Source organism: Heteronotia binoei, chromosome 3 (genome assembly GCF_032191835.1).
Source record: "Heteronotia binoei isolate CCM8104 ecotype False Entrance Well chromosome 3, APGP_CSIRO_Hbin_v1, whole genome shotgun sequence".
Taxonomy (NCBI): Eukaryota; Metazoa; Chordata; class Lepidosauria; order Squamata; family Gekkonidae; genus Heteronotia; species Heteronotia binoei.
In genome coordinates this window covers 72,708,802-72,732,222 of record NC_083225.1, presented here as the reverse complement: position 1 = coordinate 72,732,222, position 23,421 = coordinate 72,708,802, and the positions used below count along the sequence as shown (strand labels likewise).

Below are 23,421 nucleotides of genomic sequence, written 5' to 3'. Positions count from 1 at the left end.
AGATTTCAGAACCTTCTAAACACCTGTAACACTATAATGACTTCTGGTAAATTACCTAACTCTTGGAAAGAGGCTAGGGTCATTGTTTTACATAAGGCAGGGAAGGATAAATTGAATCCTTCTTCTTATCGCCATATATTAATTTTAAATCATGATTTTAAAAATTTTTCTACTGTTCTTGCGGAAAGGCTGAATAAAATTATAGCACATTATATTAACAATGATCAATCTGGTTTCATACCAGGGCAATCTATAACTGATAACATCCACAGAACACTCAATATAATACAGTACAGTAGCACAACTAAAATCCGTTCCTTGATACTATTCCTAGATGCCAAAAAAGCATTTGATAAATTGGAAATTCCCTTTTTAAAGTCTGTCTTTACTATGCAATTTGGCCCTAATTTTGTACGTTCAATAGATGTGATTTATGACTCACCGAATGCACAACTAGTAATTAATCATTTTCGTTCTGATAATTTAATTTTGAACAGAGGAACTCGACAGGGATGCCCATTGTCCCCGATATTATTTGCATTGTCTCTAAAACCATTGGCTCGAGCTGTGAGGGAAGACCCAGAAACAGAGGGCATTTTGCTGAATGGTACATCTCACAAAGTTAGCATGTTTGCTGATGATACATTATTTTATCTCAGTAACCCCTTGAATTCTTTACAAAAAATTTTAAAAGTCATTGATTTATTTAGTTTATTCTCTGGTTTCACAGTTAACTTTTTGAAATCAGAAATTTACCTATGGTGATATCTCCTACTTTGAAACAAAACATTTTGAGCAAATTCACCTATAGATGGGTAGAAAAATCTTGGAGATATTTGGGGATTAACTTCCCAGTAAACCTTAAAGATTTATTTCAGGCTAATTATTCCCCTATTATTCTCTCAGTCAAAAGGTCGATAGCAGAATGGTCAAAATGCAACTTTTCCATTTTTGAAAAGGTAGATCTCTTAAAATCTTTTTTGCTTCCAAAATGTCTTTATTTATTCCAAAATCTACCTATCCCAGTAAGTAAGCAAGATTTAAGAAAATGGCAACAAACCTTTTTGGATTTTGTATGGAATTCAAGGCACCGTAGAATTGTATTGTCTCTAATTTCTAAACCGACAGCTCTTGGAAGTTTGGGAGTGCCGCTCCTTGAGAAGTACTACTTAGCATCCTAGTGAAAATGTATTCTTTTTTATGCGTTACCAGAGTGTGATACCTCCTGGCTTAGTATAGAAAAGGCTGCTTTAAAAGATTCTTTACTACATGAGAATATCTGGCTTGGGAAATTTGAAAGACCAAGGTTAATTTTGGAGAACCCAAATTCTAGAACACACACTTAAAATTTGGGATCAGTACAGAGAAATTCTAACTCTGGCAACGTCACCGTTCATGTCTTTTCTTGGTCAATCATGGTTTCTTCCAGGGAAAGCATTAGGTGATTATAAAATTTGGAAAGATAAAAACATATTTAGGCTGATAGATATTACAATGAAAGGCAAACTAAGCACAAAATTACAATTAGAATCAAAATACAAAATAACAATCCCCTGGATTCAATATCACCAGCTGTTTGATGCTCTACACAAGGTTATACCGCATACTGGTGTAGATAGAACTCTAAATGCATTTGAATCTCGTTTAAAGGCTGGATCCTCCTCGGTTAGAGGAGCAGTTTCCTGTATCTATAGAGTACTTAATGGAAAAGATTGGGACCAAGGTTTTTCATAACAGAATCAATGGCATAAAGACTGTGGGAAAATATTTTCAGAAGAGCAATGGAAATCCTTATGGAAAAGTTCTTTATTTAAATCCAGATCTACATATATTAGAATACAAAATTTTAAGGTATGGTCTCGTTGGTACTTTACTCCGTATAAATTGTTCCGAAGTAACTTGATCCCATCTTCAAGTTGTTGGAAAAGACGTGGAGGTATGGATACTCTGAAACATTGCTGTCCACAAATTAACCATTTTTGGAAATCAGTGATTAAAGTAACGGGAAAAATAGATTTCAACATCCCATTTTTGCCAGAATCTGTCCTGCTAAATATTTGGCACCAAAAACCTTGCTCTAATTTAAAACTAGAACTTCTCTCATTATTGCTGCCAGCAGCCAAAATCATTATAGACCTTTGTTGGAAATCGGATAGATGCCCTACTATGCATCAATGGTATGATAAAGTCTGGGATTTAATGATCCAAGATAAACTATCTGCAAGTATTTTAAGATATGAAAATCCAATGTTAGCTGATAATTTTGTTGAAAAATGGTTTTTCTTCCTTTCTTACGTTAACAAGAAATCTTCAACTAGTCCATCTGTACCAAAAAAAATCTAGACTTCATTCTGTACTAAATACATATTTATGCCTTACCGGTGATCTATTCCATGTGATCTTTACAGTATATACATATGGATGTACATGTACATTCCATATGGGTGTGTACATGTATGTATGTAGGTGTTTATTTATTTTCTTGCTCTTCTTTTTTGTGTGTGTGGATTATTGTAAAGAAAAAAATTTATAGTTCGTATTATATAATTTATACATTGATGTAAATTGATAACTGCCATTTTGCTGATATACCAAAGAGCTAGGTTATGTTGTATTGAATTATTAAAAATAAAAATTGTTAGTTATATAAAAAATAGATTCACATGGGCAGCCTTGTTGGTCTGAAGCGGTAGAACAAAGCACGAATCTAGTTGCACCTTTAAGACTAACCAATTTTTATTCAGAATGTAAGCTTTCGTGCGCTCTCTTAAGCACACTTCATCAAACAAGGTGATCAGGTATTGTGAGCTGAAATACAAGCAGTCTGGCAAACTAACTGGTCACATGGTCACATAAAATGGTGTGGCTAGGCCATTTGGTCTGGATAGCCATAAAAGGTAATACAATTCTCTGCCAAATGGTGTTTCTGCAAATCTAGGTGAATCACAAAAGGACATGGATATCCAACTTGTTGTATATCTATGTCCTTTTGTGATTCCCCTAGATTTGTTAAATATACATGTCCTTTTGTGATTCACGTAGATTTGCAGAAATACATTTGGCAGAGAATTTTATCACCTTTTATGGCTATCCAGACCAGATAGCCTAGCCACACCGTTTTATGTGACCATGTGACCAGTTAGTTTGCCAGACTGCTTGTATTTCAGCTCACAATACCCGATCCCCTCGTCTGATGAAGTGTGCTTAAGAGAGTGCATGGAAGCTTACGTTCTGAATAAAAATTGGTTAGTCTTAAAGGTGCAACATGATTCTTGCTTTGTTCATAGCTGAATGTTGACCCAAGCACATCACCATGGCTTTGTGGAGTTATTTTGGTCTCAATTATCAGAAAGGTGAACATTATTGAAGAAAGACAATGGCTGGTTGAGCTTCTGTGACAGCTGATATTTGGGTTTCTTGTAGGCCTCAGAGAGGACTTCCTCACTATTTAATGCTTCTTGAGCAGCTATACAAGAAGCCTAGAAACTGGTTAATTCTAGAATATAAAATGGAGAACAGAAGGCATCTTGTATGTCTTGAAAATAATCAGCTTTAGACCTGAGGAGTGAAGGCAATATGTTGGAGAAAGAAGTTGGGTTAGGAAGGCATGTCTGCTAACATCATGAAAATCTTTTAGCCTAATAAATGTTTTTACTAATACTTACTGTTCTAGGGGAGGTTGAAGATGTTACTATACATTACAGGTGTTTTTTTTTTTTTAAACAGAAATTCTAGGATCTTATCCAACCACAGTTGCAGCACTTTGTGTACTGTTGATAATAATGGGAAAGTCAAATCAAGCCTGCTTAAATAATTTCAGTGGATATCATAGAACTTCAAGGTGTTTACATTTGCTTGGGATTTCCCTCAAAACAATCTGTACTTTGAGCCATGGCTTTGTGAAGTTATTTTGGTCTCAGTTATCAGAAAGGTGAACTTATTGTTATTGAAGAAAGACAATGGTTGGTTGAGCTTATATGGGGGGGGGGGAGAACATTCAGAAGGAAAGACCATTATCAATTTTTAAAAATATAATTGTGTGAAATTATAATACAGTATTACAGTGGCATTTTTACAACCAGTAATGATTCCACTCAGTGAAATGTTGTATCAGTAGTACAACACTGATACCCGTGCAAGTTTGGTTTTGTATAATCTTAATGTTCATATCTCACCTAGATTCACCTTGGACTGTATTATTCCAGTACTGAATAATTTCCCTCCAATTCAATAACATTTTTTGTCAAATTTGTAAGGAGAGGCTAGCTTTTGGAGTCTCCTGTTTTATAATTTATAATACATTACATATTCTCAAACACAATTCTTTCATATTTGAAAAATCAGAGGCTTTTTCTCCACCCCACTGCTATACATATTATGGATGTTGTTAAAAAAACAAGAACCATTTCCAAATCTGCTCCAATATCTTCAAAATAATGTAATGGTATTACCTTAGCACTAAATAATAATGAGTATCTCATGATATTGTGAATATCTTCAGTCAGTGGAACCCAAAATGCTGTGGATCAGTTTTTTGTGCTTCGTAATTCCATAAATTTAAAGCACGTTGACCTGTTTTATAATAACACCCTCTACTTGGGGCTGATGTGCTACTAACATTTTAGAGCATTTGTCAGTTTTGTGTGACTGTCTTTCCCTATGCTTAAGAGCCACCTTGAGTTCGTAGGGAAAGAAATTGAAATCTGAAAGGGGTTCATTAGGTATGTGTAACAGCCACTGTACTGAAGATCTGTTTGAATTGGGATTGGTTGAATAATGGTGAATAGGTAGGCTCAGGGCCTTTTTTGTAGAAAAAGCCCAGCAGGAGCTAATTTTCATATTAGGCCACACCCCCTGATGCCAAGTCAGCCAGAACTGCGTTCCTGTGCGTTCCTGCTCAAAAAAAAAAAAAAAAAAGCCCTGGGTAGGCTATTGATGCAATTAAGTTTCATTCCATCAGGTTTGCAGAGCCTTTACTGGTGTTTGAGTGTCTTACACAAATGGGAAAACAGACGTACAGCAGCAAATAATAAAAACATACCAGAAGAAGAACATTTCCTATTATCTTGGTTTACTGATCTGGTTGACTCTGTGATATTTTGTTGTTGTTTGTTTCTGTGGTGCATGTGTATTTTCCAAAATAGCTTGGATATTCATTCACTGTGTCGTCTGCTACACAAGTGTCATGTTGGCTGGAGCTTTTCATTTTTTTTTAATTTAGAAAAGAATTATATTGATTATTGAATTGGTAATCCTGGTTTTCTGTGGTGTTTACCTTCTCTTTAAAATTGTACATACTACATTAGGAAAAACTTTACAGGATTTGTTTTCCTTTTCATGGTGTAAGTATAAAATAAATCAGCATAAATTCTGGCTAGTAATCTTGTGAATACTTCTTTTTGCTACAGCGACCTAAGAAACCACCACCTCCATCGGCTCCTGGCATCAAACAAGGATTAGGTAATGCACAGCTGTCATATAATTAAACATCAGTTTTAGTTTTATAGACAGACCATTTTTCTGTCTTTTAATGTAGACTGTCAGTATCACTGTCCACCATGCCATTTAATAATTGTTAAACTGCAGGTACTTTATAGTTGTAATAGATTACTATAGCACTTTCAAGGTTGCTCATATCAGTAAGAAATTGTGATGGAACTCAAGCTCCAGTACAGTTAGATGAAACTGGCAGTTGTTACATTTTCCCAAATTAAATTAGGCCGGGTGGGTTAATCTTGTTTTACTGCAGGGATTAGATTTCAGTTCACTATAATTTTTTACACTTTCTTTTAGGCATCCTGCAACATAGAAGGCCTTTATTTTATGATATAGGTGATTGTTTATCCAAAGAGTTGTTTATGAGCAACAATGTACCCTTGACATCTAGCAGTTGTTACAGAAAATCAATAACATGCAAATTATAGATTCAAGTGGGTAGCCATGTTGGTCTGAAGCAGCAGAACAACGTTTGAGTCCAGTGGCACCTTTAGGACCAACTGCTTTTTTCAGAAGAAGTGTGTGTACACACGAAAGCTTATATTTCTTGCAGATTATATTCAGAACTGAAATTAAATCCACTAATGTTTCATTAGGATAATTCACTAATTTCTCTTGCCAGAACTAGCAAACTCTACAGTAATTATGAATAAACACTGTTGTAGTTACTTAAGAAAGACCTTCTGTGCACCATTTGCCCAGATAAGAAGCAGTTACTTTCAGGAGAGCAGCACCTGAGTAGCACCTTGTACAGTGCAAAGATAGTATCATGAGAGCACCCTACATGCAACTGTATAATTTAAAGGACCTAGAATGAAGATGAGGAGAAGGAATGAAAGTCAGTACAATGGTCAGTCTTTGCTGCTAGAGTGTACTCTTGCAGTAAAAAAAAAAAAAAAAGCAGAATCACATATCATATTAAAGGATAAACCTTTGCCAGGTGTATCAGGTTCACCAGATAAAATGGAAGCCCTGCAGTAGACGAACTAGTCCGCTATTTGTATTTTGTTCACCTTTTTTGGAAAAATACTTACCGTTGGTTTAATATGTCCTTACAAGCTGCTGGAAGGCATCCTATTACTCTATTACTGTTTTTATTTTTATTTTATTGTTGTTTTATTTTTATGATGATGTTTTAACTGTTTTAGGAGCCCTGAGCCTGTTTGATGAGGGCAGGATATAAATATGATTAAATAAATAAATTCAGCTATGTTTGAAGACCTTTTCCTGCCTTAGGGACATTTTTTCTGGCAGAAGAGCCACTTGGGTTGGAGAAAGCCTCCTTGGGATGGCAGAGGACTTCTCATTTTGCTGAGCAGTGTGCCATCATTTCCACTAAAATATTATCTGTCAAAAGATAATCTTGCTCTATTGAAGGAGACCCTTGACACCAGAGGTAAAACTCTTGATGCTAGAGGAAGGCTCTGCCATTATCAGAACAGATTCATAGACAGGATCCAGCCCTGAGTGCTAATGTGTGCATATGTTTGTTTGTTTTACCTTTTCCTTAACAACTGAATTTTGATGCTTGACAGCTATCACAGATAGAAAGCATGAAATCAAAAAGGTACCTCCTGAGAGACCAGATTGTCTTCCTCATCGAACAGAAGAAAAAGGTAGGAAATTAACTTCTAAGTGGAAAAGTGTTTTTCAATCCATAAATTAATGACTATGTATAGTATAGCCAGGGGATCCTAAGATTGTCTGTCTCCCAGACATTCTAGCTCTTTTAGTGTTATGTGTCACTAGGTGGTGAGCTAGAGTTATTTTTAGGGTAAGAGACATTTTAGAAGTGCCTACATCTGCATCATGCCCCCGGTATTCCTTCGAGGCCACCCATCCAAATACTAGCCAGGGCCAACCTTTCTTAGCTTCCGAGATTTGACAAGAATGGACTAGCCTGGGTTATCCAGGTCAGGGCTACCCAGGTCAATCCTGAATTCCTGAGAAGGAAGTTTCAAAGATTGCTAAGCCATTTGCAGAGTGGCCAGATCAAGTACACTTTATATCTTTTAAATCCATATCCGTGTTATTTCATCTCTTAATTTAATGTAAAAGCATCTATACTAGATATTGGTGGAGATGCTATTACAAATTTCAGAAACAGGAATAAAGAGAACCACCCTTGTGTTTTAGCACTGCTAACAGAGCACAATGTGGGCGAGCTGTAAAGAAGCTGTTTCAAATATTGCTTCAGCCATAATCTTTATCCTGTGCATCAATTCTTAAATAAACCAAAGGGGATCCTTGGTTTTTGTGCTCAGTGTTCTCTTCCTCATGGGCAACTCGAAATTAAGAGTTCAGTTTATAAATCTCTCCTGACAAACCAGGTATGAGCTAGGAGTTTTGTGTTGAAACTTAATTCTCAGGCAAATGATCAGAACTGTAGCAAATGAGACTTGCCCCCCTCCCATGTCATATTTATGATCTGAAATGGTTTTTGGAATCATTATTTGGCCTGTTGAGGAAACTTGTATGAGTATGTTTCCCAGGGCTTTTTTTTTGTAGCAGGAACTCCTTTGATATTAGGCCACACACCCCTTATGTAGCCAATCCTCCAAGAGCTTAAAGGGCTGTTAGTACAGGCCTACTGTAAGCTCGAGGAGGTTTGGCTACATCAGGGGTGTATGGCTAATATGCAAAGGAGTTCTTGCTACCAAAAAGCCCAGATGTTTTCCCCAAAAAACAAATAACAGTTCCCTGGGAAAACTGTGTGGGGGCAGGAAGAGTTTCTAAATATCTCTTTTCTCACACATCATAGTTCTAATTTGAATGGTCAGAATGCCTGAGAAGAAAGTTTCAAAAATTCCTGGAAACTCTCAGAATCCCAGAATGTGTTTGCCTTGACAGGACCCAGGGTAGACTTGTAAACTGTATCATGTGCAAGCATAGCCTTGAAAGGAATAGCAAGGTGCATCCATTTGAAATGGAATATTTCTGGTAGGTGCCCTCACCAAGGGTAGGAAACTGTTCCAAATATTTGTCCTAAATACAGAATACACAGGGTCTAGTAGAATTCATGAAGCCAGGCAAGCTCACTGGCATGCACTTTTCTTTTCTTTCTCCTGCTGGACCAAGAGGACAGGAAGAGGAGAGACTTGTAGGAGGCAGGGTATAGAAGCCCTTGCTAGGCAACAAACTATACAATATGTTAGAAATCTAAGATTAACATCTAATCTAGCACCAACCGTATACTGTTTTTAATTTATATTGTTTAATGATTTTATTAATATTATGATCATTGTTCTATGATCTGATGTAAGCCGCCCTGAGCGGGGAGGGTGGGGTATAAATCAAATTAAACATAAACAAGATAAAATATCCTCTGAATAGCAGCTGCCTAGGGCAGGAAGGAAGCAGATTTCTACTGACACCATTACACCTTTTCCCTCCAGCTCCTTTTCCAAGTGTAAATCGGTCACCCCTCCCCGACAACCTCCTCTCCACTTCTACTGCTGATTCTGATCCCTTTTATTTGCTGGTTGGGGCCATCAAGTGCCATTTTGAGCTTCTACTAGAGTTGCCAACTCTGCCAGAGACCTAGAGGGCAGAGATTAGGGAGGGGAAGGACCTCAGGAGGGATGTGATATTATACAGTTCACCCTTCAAAGCATCCCTTTTCTCCAGGGGAACTGATCGCTTTCACCTAAAGATCAGTTATAATATCAGGAGACCTTCAGGCTTCACCTGGAGGTTGGCAACCCTAGTTTCTACAACAATTTAAAATGATATCTGATCATTGGGGGGTCTTTTTCCTAGGATATCTGCACATGGACAGTCATGGATTTTTACTTTGGGTTGCTTTTAGTCCCCCCTTTCCATTTAAAAAAATCATATTTTTACGGAGATCTCAAGTTTGCAGAAAGATATACCCTAACTTTGGGTGCCCTTGCTTTGCAAGTTTTTGGGTCTGGACAATAAGGCTATCTATTTACTCACTAGAGAAATGCTTGAGTATGCATATCAATAATTGATTTGTTTTGTCAAAAAAATTGTACAAAATTTAGTTTGACTAGATTTGAGAGAGTTCCTGCATAACCTTACAGCAGTTAGTGTATTTATACTGGCACTCCATACTGGCACTCCATATCCTATTCCACTGAGCAAAGTCTTATAGCTTAGGAGCAATTTAAGTTAGAACAAGACTCCTTGGACTGGACAATGGTAGGATACATGTAAAAAATATTCTTCCTTCAGCCTAAGGTAGATTACATGCCATTGCCATTGTCACAGTAAGAAGTAGTGAGTTATACAAGATTGTTCATTGCCGGTATTTATCACTTCTCAAGGTTATAGAGTTTGGAATGTCAGGGAGTTCTATTTAATAATGTCTCTATTCTTTGGGGGGGAATTGCTTTAAAGAAAGACCAGAGAGAGATCAAAAACTGTTAGACTTACAGAAGCCTTCTGTTCCTGCAATACCACCGAAGAAACCTCGACCACCGAAAACAAACTCTTTGAACAGGCCTGGTACATTGCCTCCAAGGAGACCAGAAAGACCAATTGTGCCTATGACCCATACAAGGTATTGTTTCTTCCAGCACTTTGTGGTAGGAATAATTAGCATGTGGATGAAGAAAATTTTCGGTTCTTAATGGTGCAATTTTTTACATAGTTACTGCTTAAATCCCTTTTGAAGTATGAATAAAGAAGCTGGGGTGGGAGAATAGATGTGCTGTTGCTATTTTACATCTATTGTCGGGGGGTGGGAACTGGAGAGTTGGCTTGGAATACTGTGTACTGTTCTGGTCTCTGCATGTTAGAAAGGATTCCGAAGGACTGAAAAGAGCAACCAAGTAATCATCAAGTATGAGCACCTTCCATGTGTGAGGCAAGCCTTAAAGCATTTGGAGCCTTTTAGATTAAGGGAAAAAATGACTGAGAGGTGACATCATAAAAGTCTACAAAAATATGCTTTGTTTGGGGAAAGTGAATAAAGAACCAGAGTAGCATAGTCATTACAGCACTGGACTAAGATCTGGAAGGCTCAGGTTCAAATCTCCATCTGCTATGGAATGTTGCTGGGTGTCTTTGGGCCAGTCATGCACTGTCAGCCTAAGTTCCATAAGATTGTGATGTGTGTAAAATGAAGCTTTGTGTCCACACTGTGAAATGGTGGGTACAAATGAAGTAAACCAATAACCTTTCCCATAACACTAGAACAAATGTCACTTATGAAACAAATTGTTAATTCAATACAGACACAAGGTTCTTCACAAAATGGGTAGCTGACCTGTGGAAGTCATTGCCATAAAATGTGGTGATAGCCACTGGCTGAGATTTAAAAAAGGGCTGGGTAAATTTATGGGGGATAGGTCTATTACTGGGTATTGAACATGGTAGCTGAATAGGATGTCTTTGTTCAAAGACACAGTTGCTCTGATTGTCAGATACTGGGGAGTGGCTAGCAAATGAGGGCTGTTGCCAGAGTGCCCTGAGCACATGACTGGCTACTGTTAAAAAACAGGATGCTCAGCTAAGTGGACCATTTGACTGATACAATTAGCTATTCTTATGTTCATATGATGGCAGCAGTGATGGGGAAACCAATCATAATGGAGAAGCTTCAGCCAGCAGCTGAAAACTGGGGAAATCTTACTCCCATCATCACAGCATGACATTTTCTCTGTCAGATAATGAGTCTATGCAGTTATGCCTTTTGTTTTCATGAAATACTAGTGGGTTTGGGGTTTTTTTTTGCTTTTTATCTTTTTCATTTCAAGATGCTGATAGCATTTGAGAAATTGTTTAGGACTCTGGTGTGTCTAAAATAGACCCATTTGACAGGTGTTAAAGAGAAACAAGATAAGGTTAATCCAAGCAGCATGCCAGTTTACGAGAGATGACTTTCACTGACAGCTTGCTGTGACCCAGAAGCTGTGTAAGAGGAATGCTTCTTTCTCTTGTTAGTTAGATGCAAGTTAAAAATGTACTGTTAGCAGGCAATTCTAGTAAATGTCTCTTTTGTTTCAAAATACAGGAGTGATATTCCAAAAGTAGATATAGTGAGTTGTTCACTATCCAGCACCTTAGAGAAAGACGCCACAGAAAGAAGCAATGACATTGGTAAGTTGAGGGGGTTTTTAATAGCCTACCTAATAAAGTCATCTTGTTACCAAGTTTCCAGCTGCATATGCGCTTCTGCATTATTAATACCACTATACATTTTGTGATAACGTTTTAATTAGTAGCTATTTTATGGGTATTGATTTTTTTGTACTAGATACAAAAGTGTTGATCTTTTAACAGGCACTCAGTAAAAATTCACATATTTTTGTGATTGCAGGTAGTTTGTATTTAGCTTTTTTAAAAGCTACGATTTTTTAAAAATTACCTGAAGTAGTTGCTGCCATTTTTACAAGGAATTGTTATTTTCTGTAGTAGCAAAGCAACTGATCAGATGTCCTCCTGGATCATTTCAGGTTAAATCTGAAGGACTAAGATACTGTCTTATTTTTCCCCCCTTCTTGAGTTTACCATCCATTAAAGCTGTGTTCCAAGTTGCTGGTGTAGAGAACTTCTGACTTGAGGGGGGAAATGAGGTGTTCTGACCACGGTCATATATCTGAAAGCAAATCCAGGGACAGTGTCATTTGCAGATGGAAATATTCCAGTGTCATCTGCTTCAGTCACTCAGTTCAATAACAACTGTGCTGCAGCAGACATGTTTTTGTAAGAGGCAGACTCTTTGTATCCTAAATTGTAAGCATTACTACAGCTTACTGGTGGCATGCACTGTTATTTTTATGTTGTGGTTTCTTCATAGAGCACATGTTGATAGAATGTTATGCTGCGATTAACTAATCTTCCTTTTCTCCACTCTTGGCAGTTTTGCATTTATTTGCAACTGTTGTGCTAACTTTAAAACTAAGGTTTCTAATAATTAGGCTGCAGTCCTAAGCAGCCGTGGTAGCAAGTCCATTGAACTCTGCAGGACTTATTTCCAAATTAGAATGTTTAGAATCAGATGGATATTTGCTCTCAGATTTTGTGTCTGTTTCATGTGGGTCCCCCCCCCCAAACTACATAGAATCTCTAATAGTGAGGCAATTGTTAAGTTCATAAATGTTGCTTTTCAGTCAGACACACTTAAAATAGCAGTACAATGTGCTTGTTAAAATAAACTACAAATAAGCTGTCTGAATATTTAAATGGTATACTTATTATGTTTTCTCATTAAAGTAGCAATAATTATGGTGGTTTTTGAGTGTAAAGGCTTTATTATAATTGTGACTTATGCTATTAACAATTTCTTAGAGTTAGCAAGTAATGAGTAAAAGACTGTGTGGAAATTATAATAAATTAATAGCAACAAATTATTGTGGGATTTCTACATGTTTGGAAGCATAAATGAGGATGCAGCAGCAAATCACAATTCCCTAATTTGTAAATCAACAGGAAATCAGGACTCCCTGATTTGTTAAGAAAAAGGAATATAAACCATGAATGCTCCATTATAAGCCACATATTCATAGGAATTTTTTTAAAGATAAAGAAAATAGAAAGATACAAAATTAAATAAAAACAAATATTACAGTATTGTGTGTATTAATCATACAAGAAAGTGAATCGTTAAGAGCCTTTAATGGGTTTCTTAATGATTTTGACAGTGGAGAGTGAGTGGATTACATTTTTTTGTTGTTTGTGATGTTACACTGTGAATGCAAATGAGAGAGAATGGAGAAATCCTTCAAAAAGATCTATATTCATAAATGGATTGAGGGCAGAATGGGAGCAGGTGAAATTAAAGTGAAATGCATGCAGGGCAAGAAATATTGTCCACATGGCCTGTTATATAAATTTGATTATAAATCAGCAGAGGATAGGCTTCAACTATAGTCTTTATAGGCTGATTTGATGGTTCAAAAATACTTTGTTTAGCATGCATGCTTTATAAAACACACTTACACAAATCAAGCCTCACATAGTTGTAGTATACACTTGGATGAGCATTGCTGGATTTGTAGAATGCTGGCTACAGGTTTACAGTCAAGAATTAGTTGGTTTTAATGCTGTGAGAAGTGGAAATAGAGGAACCTTAGTCCCATATCAGTTTACCATGACTGGATGCTGACTGCAAATTCGACATCACTGTATGTTAACATGATTCCAGATGGATGGATTCACTTGATTTTCTTGGCATGGAGATTTAGAATATTTATATCTAATAAGGCAGGATTACTTAATACATTAAATAGGCTGTATTTAATTTTGTACTTATTGTTTTCAAATTTGATTATCAGCACATAAGGAATTTATGTTCTTAGATTTGCCACAGAACTCTGGCCCCACCTCTTTCTCACAAAAAGAGTTGTTGTTAGTCTTATTGTTAAGTGTCTAGAGAAAACATATTCCCCTTTCCTCCTCACACCTTGTTTTCTTTTCTCTTCTTTTTCTACATTTCCAGTGATGCCTTTCTTTTCCTTTCTACTCATATTTCTTCAAGCTTTCCCCATTCACATCCTTTTACCATGGGTAACTCTTCTTCACTTGATGATGGTAAGGCTGTTTTCCACCTTCTGTCTGTCCTGTCATTTATTTTTTTATCTGAGAATGAGCAGCATGTATAGTATCATTCTCTTGACATCCTGTTTTGTTCTGTTGTTGCAGGTACAGTTGTTAGTAGACTACGACATACTATATTGTTGTTAATAAAGAGCCTCTAAAAATGTTGCACTGATTTATGCACATCCATAGCGCACACAGGTTAATCACTACAATGAAAAGTGTTGCTGTCCTAAAGTTCTAATACATACTTTTAAACCATCATTACACATTAAATCAAAAGCTTATCCATCTTTAGTATAAATTAAATGCATGAACCTTGGACTGTAATAACATGTAACCCAAAGCACTGCATATGAGGAGCTTCTTGTTATTTTCTTAGAAATTGTTTTATGTATGGGCACAGGGATTCCCAAGGTGGTCTTGTGGTGTTATGCTCATAGGAAAGAAAGCCACTGTTCATCATGAGCCAAATGTGCTTCTTGAACCACCTGGATAGTAATCCACTGCACATATATCAGTTTAAAATCCATAGGATCCAGGTCATTATTTTAAACTAGTTTCTTTTTTTTCCTGCAGAACAACATGAGACTAGTGTAATCTCTTTTTCTGTAATTTTAATTTGTCATGTGATGAACCAATTTTAGAAATGTCAAGACACTACTCAAAAGTTCTATGTGTCAGAAGAAACATTTTTTTACAAAGGATGGACGAGTAGGGTGCAGAAAAGAAACATAATAGTTACATAAAATAAGGAAATAATGGAAGATAAAGTGATAAGGTTGTACTGTTTGGATTCCTTTGTGAACAGTTGTGAAATGTAAATTAGAATTTGTTTGTTAGTAGACGGCCATAAATTTTGAAATTGTCTGTCTATCATAGAAATGTACAAACCATCTTTACCAGTTTAATAGAATCACCCAGATTTGTTAAACCACATTTATTAACTAATGAGATGCCTTGAAGCATAACTTCTGTACTGTTTATGATTGTTCAGTGGAATAAACACACTACTTCTGTATGAATTAAACTTTTCTGAGAGCAGCAGATTCTAGGACTAATTTCTACTATTTATAAATTATGTTTGGCACCTTCAGAGGCCTGATAAAAACCTGTCCACAGGATGTAACATCTTTTCAGAATTCCTTGTCAATGTACAGTTTTCATTTTAATACTAACATTATAAATAATTCTGAGGTTTTTATTTTGGTATATCATTGGATTTGTTAAAAGGTAATGTGGCCAAGGATGCAATCCTAAACAGAGTAACATCTTCAAAGAGTGTAGAAGGCTGTAACTTGTTTAGGATTGTACAGTGTGAGTTGTTTCTAAGAGATCAGACCCATGCTGGACGCTGTCATTCTTGTGGGCACAAGAGAATATCTGTCATTCTCTCCCTCGCCATTCCACTCAGTATTGTTGACAATTATAGTGATGGATTTTCCTCATTTCTGTCAATGGTGTTTAGATTAAATGGAGATGTCTCAATCTAATTTCCAATTCCAGTTAGTGTTTTTTCAGCTACATAGTTTAACAAACAGTAGCACAATATAAACACACACAGAAATTCACAGCATTGAAAACACTGACATCCTACAGGCTATTTTTCAGTCTGCATCTTTTATATCCATTTAATCAATAAAGGCTACCACTTTTCTCCTCATAAACCAAGAGTGCAAGTTTTTCTAATCTGTAGTGACTTTCATTGCTTGAAAGGAATTTGCAGCTAGTAGAATTCTATTCAAAGTGAGACATCCAGTTGGGTACAGCAGGGTAAGAAAATATTTCTTTAATTTTATATATTACCATTGGTTAGGAGAAAAAAGATGTTCCAGTCTAAATTTAGATCTGAAAAACAAAAGGAGACAAGAGAAAGCGAGGCGCATGGTAATGAGAGACTGAATCCAAGGGTGCTGTTCTTCTGACAGAACAGAATTCCCACCAGTGGAATTGAAATTCTGTTGGTGGAGGAGGGAAGGATGATTTTTGCTGATTTTCCCTGTCAAACAGCAAACAGCAAGCCTTTATTGGCATAAAGATTCTCCCTGTCCACCCACCCACACTGTTCCTGAGATTCCCTTGAACAAAATTTCAGTAGGCTGCATCAAGAGGAAAGAAGGCAGTCCAGTCCTGCTGTGCCTGGAGATGATTTGAAAGCCTACCCATGGGATGGATGTGCTCATATATAAGGTTATTTTCAGTAGGATATGAAGATCCTAAGGTTAGTCTGAAGTGTTATGGAAGAAGCAAGTTTTGAGTTGAAGTATGAAGCAACAGAGAGATGTGTGGGACAGACGAGGAGTATGTACTTTGTATTTGAAAGGTCCCTAGACTGAAGGGAATGACTGCCAGTCACAGTACAGAATTCCAGACTACTGGTAATCTTTTAAGCCAAACAAGAAACTTGTCTTTCATGAACTTCATCTTTCCTTACTACACTTGTGAGCTATGGTAATGTATATGAATGGGACCTGTAGCTCTCTAGAGTGGAGAGCCCTTCCTCTCTACATTCTATTCTCACTTTTTAAAAACAAATTGAGTATGGGTTTAGTGCAGAAGGCAGTGCTGGGTAGCTGAACATTTATAATATAAACTGTACATTTATAATATGCTGTAAATTTATAACATAAAAACAAGCAGTGTGAGTGTGTGTGTGTGAGAGAGAGAGAGAAAGAGGGATTGCAGAAGAGGTCAGGTAATAATTTAGAAAGAGGTTATTATAAAACAACATTGATAAACTAGACAATTTAATCTTCAGATGCTCTTGTCATTTACTGACAGCAAAATGTGAATCTTATAACCCTTTCCTAAGTGTGACTTTGATGTTTCTAGCTGTATCCCTGTTTATGTAATTTGATTGCATTCTTCCAAAGCAGATCAAATAAAGTATTAGTAGGAATTATTAATAAAGATTCACATGGTACAGAATTATTTCATGATAATTATCTTGTTGTTGGACACTATCCAGTTTATTAGTATTTTACCAACTGTTTGGTAAAAAGAGTGTGTCATAAAATAAAAATAAAATTTCACAGAAGCATCCTTAGCATATGTTGTTGGTTTATTGATAAAAAATATTCTAATTTAATAAATTGGTGATAGGCATTGGATAATACATACATCACAAACTCTATAGGGTCAGTTATGTTTTCTGTGTTATCACCTTGTCTCCACAAGAATAGTCTTACAAATTCATACTCTGCCAAATACTAAGAGACAGAATGTGCAACATTTCACTGTGGCAAGGACAAATGTTATCCTACAGGAGTTAGAAATACCAGATAAACCTGTTTAGAGACAGAATTAGAAGCAGATTCATCAGGAGTCAAAGGGATTGATTCCTTGAGGAGTAAGGGAAGCAAGTTGTCTGAATACTTGGCTCTGAAGAAGCATAGCATTTCCAAATGTGATGCTGCAAATACTTTTTTAAAATAAAAAACAGAAAAGCCATTCTTGTGGTTTCTTCTTTTGATTTGCAGGGATTTGAAACTCCCTATGTTACTGTAGCTTGTGAAAATATTCTTAGAATAAGTCTTTCATTCATCTCTCATACATGCTGGATATAAAACTTTCTGTGCTTAATTATTCTAGTAACCTTTTAAAGGTTTAACTGGGAAGAAAAAGACCATAGGTTTCTGTTTGTCTATGCATAAAATTAACCTCAGTCCTACAGCATGGGAATTCAGAAATATAACATAGAAATGCTCTTTTAAATAATCCAGTTTGTTACCACCTTGAGTGATTTTTACTCTGATTTCCGCCCCCCCCCCCCCCATGTCTTCAAGATCTGGAAGGGTTTGATTCTGTAGTACCTGTTGCCGAGAAGCTCAGCCACCCAACAACTACCAGACCAAAAGCTACTGGCAGAAGACCACCATCTCAGTCATTTACATCTGTAAGTATTCACTAAGGGAAAATATTAAATAATGGTATCCTAGCTACTGATATACATATATGTATTTTGTTTTGATTGTTTTCAGGTCTTTTTTTATAGCAGGAAGTCCTTTTCATATTAGGCCACACACCCGTGGTGTAGCCAATCCTTCTGGAGCTTACAGTAGGCCTTGTACTAAGAGTCCTGTAAGCTCTTGGAGGATTGGCTACATCAGGGGGTTGTTGCCTAATATGCAAAGGACTTTCTGCTACAAAAAAGACCCTGGTTGTTGTATTTATGTGAATGCTCAGAAATACCCCTTTCATCCGACCTGTTTGCTTTGACAATTTCTTGGACATCTGATGGTTGCTTTTAAGTGATATATATAGAAACTGGTACCACCAGGTAGCAAGTGTAAAAGCTTTGGGTTCACTGCCATGAGGTAAGCTTTATGGTGAGCAAGTAGAACACAGAGATCACAAAGGCAGAAGTGGTATATAAATAACAAAGAATATTTATTATTTACTGGTTGGTTTCTAAGAACAAATCAGCAGCACAGATATCCAGATAGTCAGAGGAGAAACCTGGCTGAGACGCACAAATTTAAGCTAGTTATGGCTTAAGAGAGAGGTTTGAGTTTTCTTTAATGCTTTCAGGCTTTTAGTGACTAGCCACTAGGTTGGATCCTCACACACACATAGGATTCCAACTGTACCAGCCTCCCTTTCCTCAAGAATCAGACTAAATTGTGCAAGTTCTTCTCATTACCAAAGACAGGCCCAGAGACAGCATGGTCTGCCATGCTACCAAGAGAGGTTACCCTTCACTCTGCTCTTTTTCTGAGCCAGACTTGAGCTCTCCCTGAGGCAGAACTGAACTAAAACTCTTCCTGTGCTTCTCTCCAACATTCCTTCCCCTGTCCGATTGGATGCTGGAGCAGTACCTCCATAGGCTCAGCCAAGTGCCTGTTTTTTCCCTTCAGGGGCAGGTCGGCCTCCTGTCCATCACACCCAGTAAAAACAGTTCTCCCTTGACAAGCACTCAAACTAGAGTGTTTGCATTGAATTAGCCCTTTGCCTGCTCCAGAACTGAAGAGAGTAGAAGAAAGTTCATGCGGCCTGGAGCCTTCTAAGAAGGCGCTCTGCGCCAACAAAAAAATTGCAACCAGGCTCCACCCCTTTCTCATGACAGTATATGACAGAGCTTTATAGAATTGTAAATGGCAAAGCAAATAGGGACAGAGAATTTTTTCCTGCTTTATAAAGCTAAAGTATGACATCACACAATGAAATTAACAGTTCAAGACAGACGAAGAAAATACTTTGCACAACACATACTTACCAAAGCATTTACTATATTATTATAGAATAGCATTTACTATATTATATATTACTGGCTACTGCCTTTTTATGAGTTCTGCACTGTTGATAGCTAAAGGAACATCCAGGTGAGGGCTGTTCCTTCATGTCTTGTTTGTAGGCTTCACAGGGTATCTGGCTGTTTCATGTTGGGTGAGGGAAATGCTGCACTAGAATGATATTGGGTATGATCCAACAATATCTGATTGGGATCAAAAGAGATCAGTAGAATTGGAAGAACATAAAGAGTGTAACTGAGGGCTGATGGTGAAGAGAAACAGGTGTGCGCTGTGGGATGCAAAGCAAGAGTGAAAGGAAGAAAAATACACAGTGGATAAAAAGAACTGTGTTAACAGATAATGGTTTAAAGAAGTGGCAAAATCGTTCCTTACAGTTAAGCAGTGTTGTGAATCGGTTGAATTAATAAATACAAAGGTGGTCTTCATATTAACCTCAGGTACACAACCAGACACTGTAGTAATAGCTCCATGCAAATATATTGCATCTTTCATTCATTTGTGCATGGTTTCACCTTCTGTCAGTTTCCCCCTGTAATTTTCATATCCCTGCATGCTTTTCTGCAATCCAGGATTATTGATTTTGCTTCCAAAACAGTGCTTTGCAATTAACCCTCTTTGAATACACCTCTGAAGCATGATGGATGCTGGAAAAATACTTTATGCTGGGGAATTTGTATGAATGAAGCAACCACATTGCTTTCTAATTGGATTGTTATCCATCCAGGAGATTAATTACAGAGTGATTCCTGTACCACAAGCTTTCCTTAGAAAGAAACCATCACTGATACATCAATCCTCAGAGTATTCAGTACAATTTAGATGGTTAAGTGCTTGAGGTGGATTGTGATCCAGTGTAAGCTGTTGGTATCTATGTATGCTGTGGATTTAGTAATGCATATAAGCATGTTCTTTTGAAATATATTTAGAAAGAAAATATTCCCTTTTTTCCCAGTCTTCACTTTCAAGTCCTGACTTTTTTGATTCACCAAGTCCTGAAGATGAGAAAGAAGAACACATCTCCCTTCCACCCAGAGTAGTTGAACCACTGAAGAAAGCAAAGACTGTTACAATATCACTAGTAAGTTACTTGAGAAGCTTTTACTGTTGTAAGAGCTGATACATGTGATCCCTGTGTAGTAGTGTTGTTACTGCACATAGATTTATGATAACCTGAGCATAAGACAGCAAATGCTAACTTCAGTTCTGTGGTTTTTCTACCTCAAAATTTGGACAAATGATCACCTGGTTTTCCAGATTTCATTCCAAAATGGATGAAAAGCAAATTAAGATGACAAACATCTAGCTCTCACACTATTTTCTGATCATAGTGGCAGATATGGCCCCCTGAAGCACTCATTTATGTATCTGGAACATTCCATAGTGACTTGCCCATAGAATTTTAGAGTTAAGAAGGGATTTGAATCTTTATTTCTATTTTAAAACTAAGGCTTGCACCCTGATAAAACAATATCACAGGTGAAATTGAGTTTTAGCCATGCAGTGCAATTTTCCTGTCCCTCCCCCAGCAACCCCAAATGTCCCCTGAAATCTAGTTCTAGGATGAGAGGAACACACACACACCCCCGAACAAAATTTGAAGGTTGGGAAATTTTGGTCTGCTGCGGGAGCAGGGAAGCAGAAAAATTGTACTCTATTGAGTGGAAATTCTTGCAGTATGTCTTATCCATGGTAGTACATCTCCATGTTGCAGACAAAATCTATATCAATCAAAATGTCTTGATTCCAGATATCCTACTACTCTGCATACATCCAGATCAGTTTGCTTCAGACTTTTACATACACTATATAATAGGTTAGAAACAGCTGCTAGGAATTGCTGTATTACATTTTCCTGTTTCTAGCCCAGGTATATATAATGATGCTTTTAGAGCTGCTTGGTGCAAAGACAAATTGATTAGAAGCATTTTAATTATAATAAAAATGCAATCTCATTTTGATCTCTTTCATATTTTAAAAAGTAATCCCCTCCCCACTGACCCAGTTTATACTGACATTTTCTTCTGGTCAGCACCAGTACTTTGGAAAACAATCTGTCTAGCAGTATTCCCATGGCAGACTAATGTCAGCAGAATGTTACAATTGTTTTGGAAAGACATATTGGAGTGTTACATAAAATATCCAGGCAAAGCTCTTTCAGCATAGCTACTGGATGGAGAAAAACAGCTATGAAACTGGAGCTTTTCTTTATTGATAACCTAATGCTTCTGTGGTTTGTTTTTAATAGGTATCTGATAACAAAACTTCACTGCCCACCAAGCCAGGAAGCTTGATAAGTGGCAGCAATGTTTCATCTTCACTATCATCTTCATCTTCATCAGCATTTCACTCAGTTTCAGTAGGAACAGCAAGTCATCGATCAAATTCCCCATCTTTGTTCAGTACCGAAGGAAAGCCAAAGACTGATCCGACCAGCCAAGGTGAAGCGGCTTTGGAAGAGCTGAGAACACAAGTCAAGGAGCTACGAACTATCATTGAAACAATGAAAGATCAGCAGAAGTAAGTGTAGTGAATCCATTTTTTAGGCATGGCACTCTGACTATGTGCTACCTTTTCTCATATGTTAACCCAGAAAGCCCATGTCTTCTTTGATTGTCACTTGCCTTCTTTTTTGGTGTAATGCTATAAAAAAGGTGATATAGGACAATGGCAGAGCAAGAAAACTTAAATAAATTGCAGCAAAGCTACTCCCTTCAGAGAATTGTACAGTTAATAGTAACAATATGAAATAATTACTCAAGGAGCTGCAAATTCAAACACACACACCGCTAACCTGTGCCTGCTTCGGCGGGGAGGGTGAAATACAAATGGAAACAGACAAATATGTTTTTTCAGCTCAACTGGTATTAATAAATGCTGTGCTTTATGCTAGTTGTCATGTGTATTTTCAAGTACGTGTTCTCATTAATTTTTCTACCTTTGAAAATAGTAGGCATTTTCATTTTTCTTAAGAGCAGGAGTTATGTTGTCCTGAACTTATAAATCAGGCCTGGCCTAGGCAAGTTTGGAAAAAAGGGTTTGGAGGAACTCCGCAGGGTCATTCTGTGCACTCCCATTTACTTAAGCACTTTCCATTTCTGTTTGAAATCACATTCTATATTTGCACCTGAGCTTTCCTCCTTATTGTAGTCTGTTCCCACCTTCCTCAACTTCAGAATGAAGTAACTTCAGATCCTACTTTGATTGGGACACAACTTACTATAGTTAGTGAATTGGACTATATTCAGACAGTCACATAATGATCGCTTAATCAGGGCTTTGTGTGATGTGATACCTGAAGATTTCTGACATAACTGACAGAAGAAAAAATGTAGGAGAAACTATTAAGTAATGCTAACTAAAATTATGTGTGCATCCAACATTGTAATATAATTTTTACATATATATTATTTTACTAGAAAAGAAATTAAACAGTTGCTGTCTGAATTAGATGAAGAAAAGAAGATCCGGCTAAGATTACAGGTACTTGTACATTAAAGGTACATCTGTGGGCTGAAGCATCTTTTGTAGAGATAAATTCTTAGGGAAGGTTAAATAACTGTCATAGATAACAAGTACAAATAAATGTATTTCAAAGGAAATTTTGATCTACAGAGGTTGCATCTAATGTTAACAATGGAAATGAAAGAAATGTCTCTAAGTTAGAACTTAGTGAAATTTACTTGAAGTATTTTTCTATTCTTTACTTGAAGTATTTTTCTATTTTTCCCCTGTGCAAGCACCAGTCGTTTCCGACTCTGGGGTGACGTTGCTTTCACAACATTCACGGCAGACTTTTTACGGGGTGGTTTGCCATTCTTTTCTTAGGATCTGTTCTTAGGATATTGTTAAAATAGCCAAGAACTGCAATAAACTTTTTTGAATATATTCAAAAAAGCAGTAGTCTCATATTATTTGCAAAAAGTGACTTAGAAAGTGAAAATTCAATTTTTTCAGTTTATTATAATCAGGGCTGTTTTTGTAGCAAGAACTCCTCTGCATATTAGGCCATGCACTCTGATGTAGCCAATTCTCCAAGAGCTTACAGGGTTCTTATTACAGGGTTCTTATTATAAGGTCTACTGTAAGCTCCAGGAGAATTGGCTACATCAGAGGTGTGCGGCCTAACATGCAAAGGCGTTTCTGCTACAAAAAAGCTCTGATTATATTA

General features: G+C 36.9%; 1 protein-coding gene across 5 annotated transcripts in view; it reads left to right on the top strand.

The window, feature by feature from the left end:
- SH3KBP1 (SH3 domain containing kinase binding protein 1) overlaps positions 1-23,421 on the top strand; it is a 237,284-nt gene that overhangs the window by 207,889 nt on the left and 5,974 nt on the right. For all 5 annotated transcript variants that reach the window (XM_060234045.1, XM_060234047.1, XM_060234044.1 and 2 more), the window contains 8 exons: positions 5,409-5,460; positions 7,032-7,112; positions 9,859-10,021; positions 11,477-11,562; positions 17,787-17,896; positions 20,206-20,331; positions 21,499-21,770; positions 22,670-22,733. In XM_060234045.1, the coding sequence (XP_060090028.1) occupies positions 5,409-5,460; positions 7,032-7,112; positions 9,859-10,021; positions 11,477-11,562; positions 17,787-17,896; positions 20,206-20,331; positions 21,499-21,770; positions 22,670-22,733 (954 nt within the window). The remainder of the gene's footprint in view (positions 1-5,408; positions 5,461-7,031; positions 7,113-9,858; positions 10,022-11,476; positions 11,563-17,786; positions 17,897-20,205; positions 20,332-21,498; positions 21,771-22,669; positions 22,734-23,421) is intronic.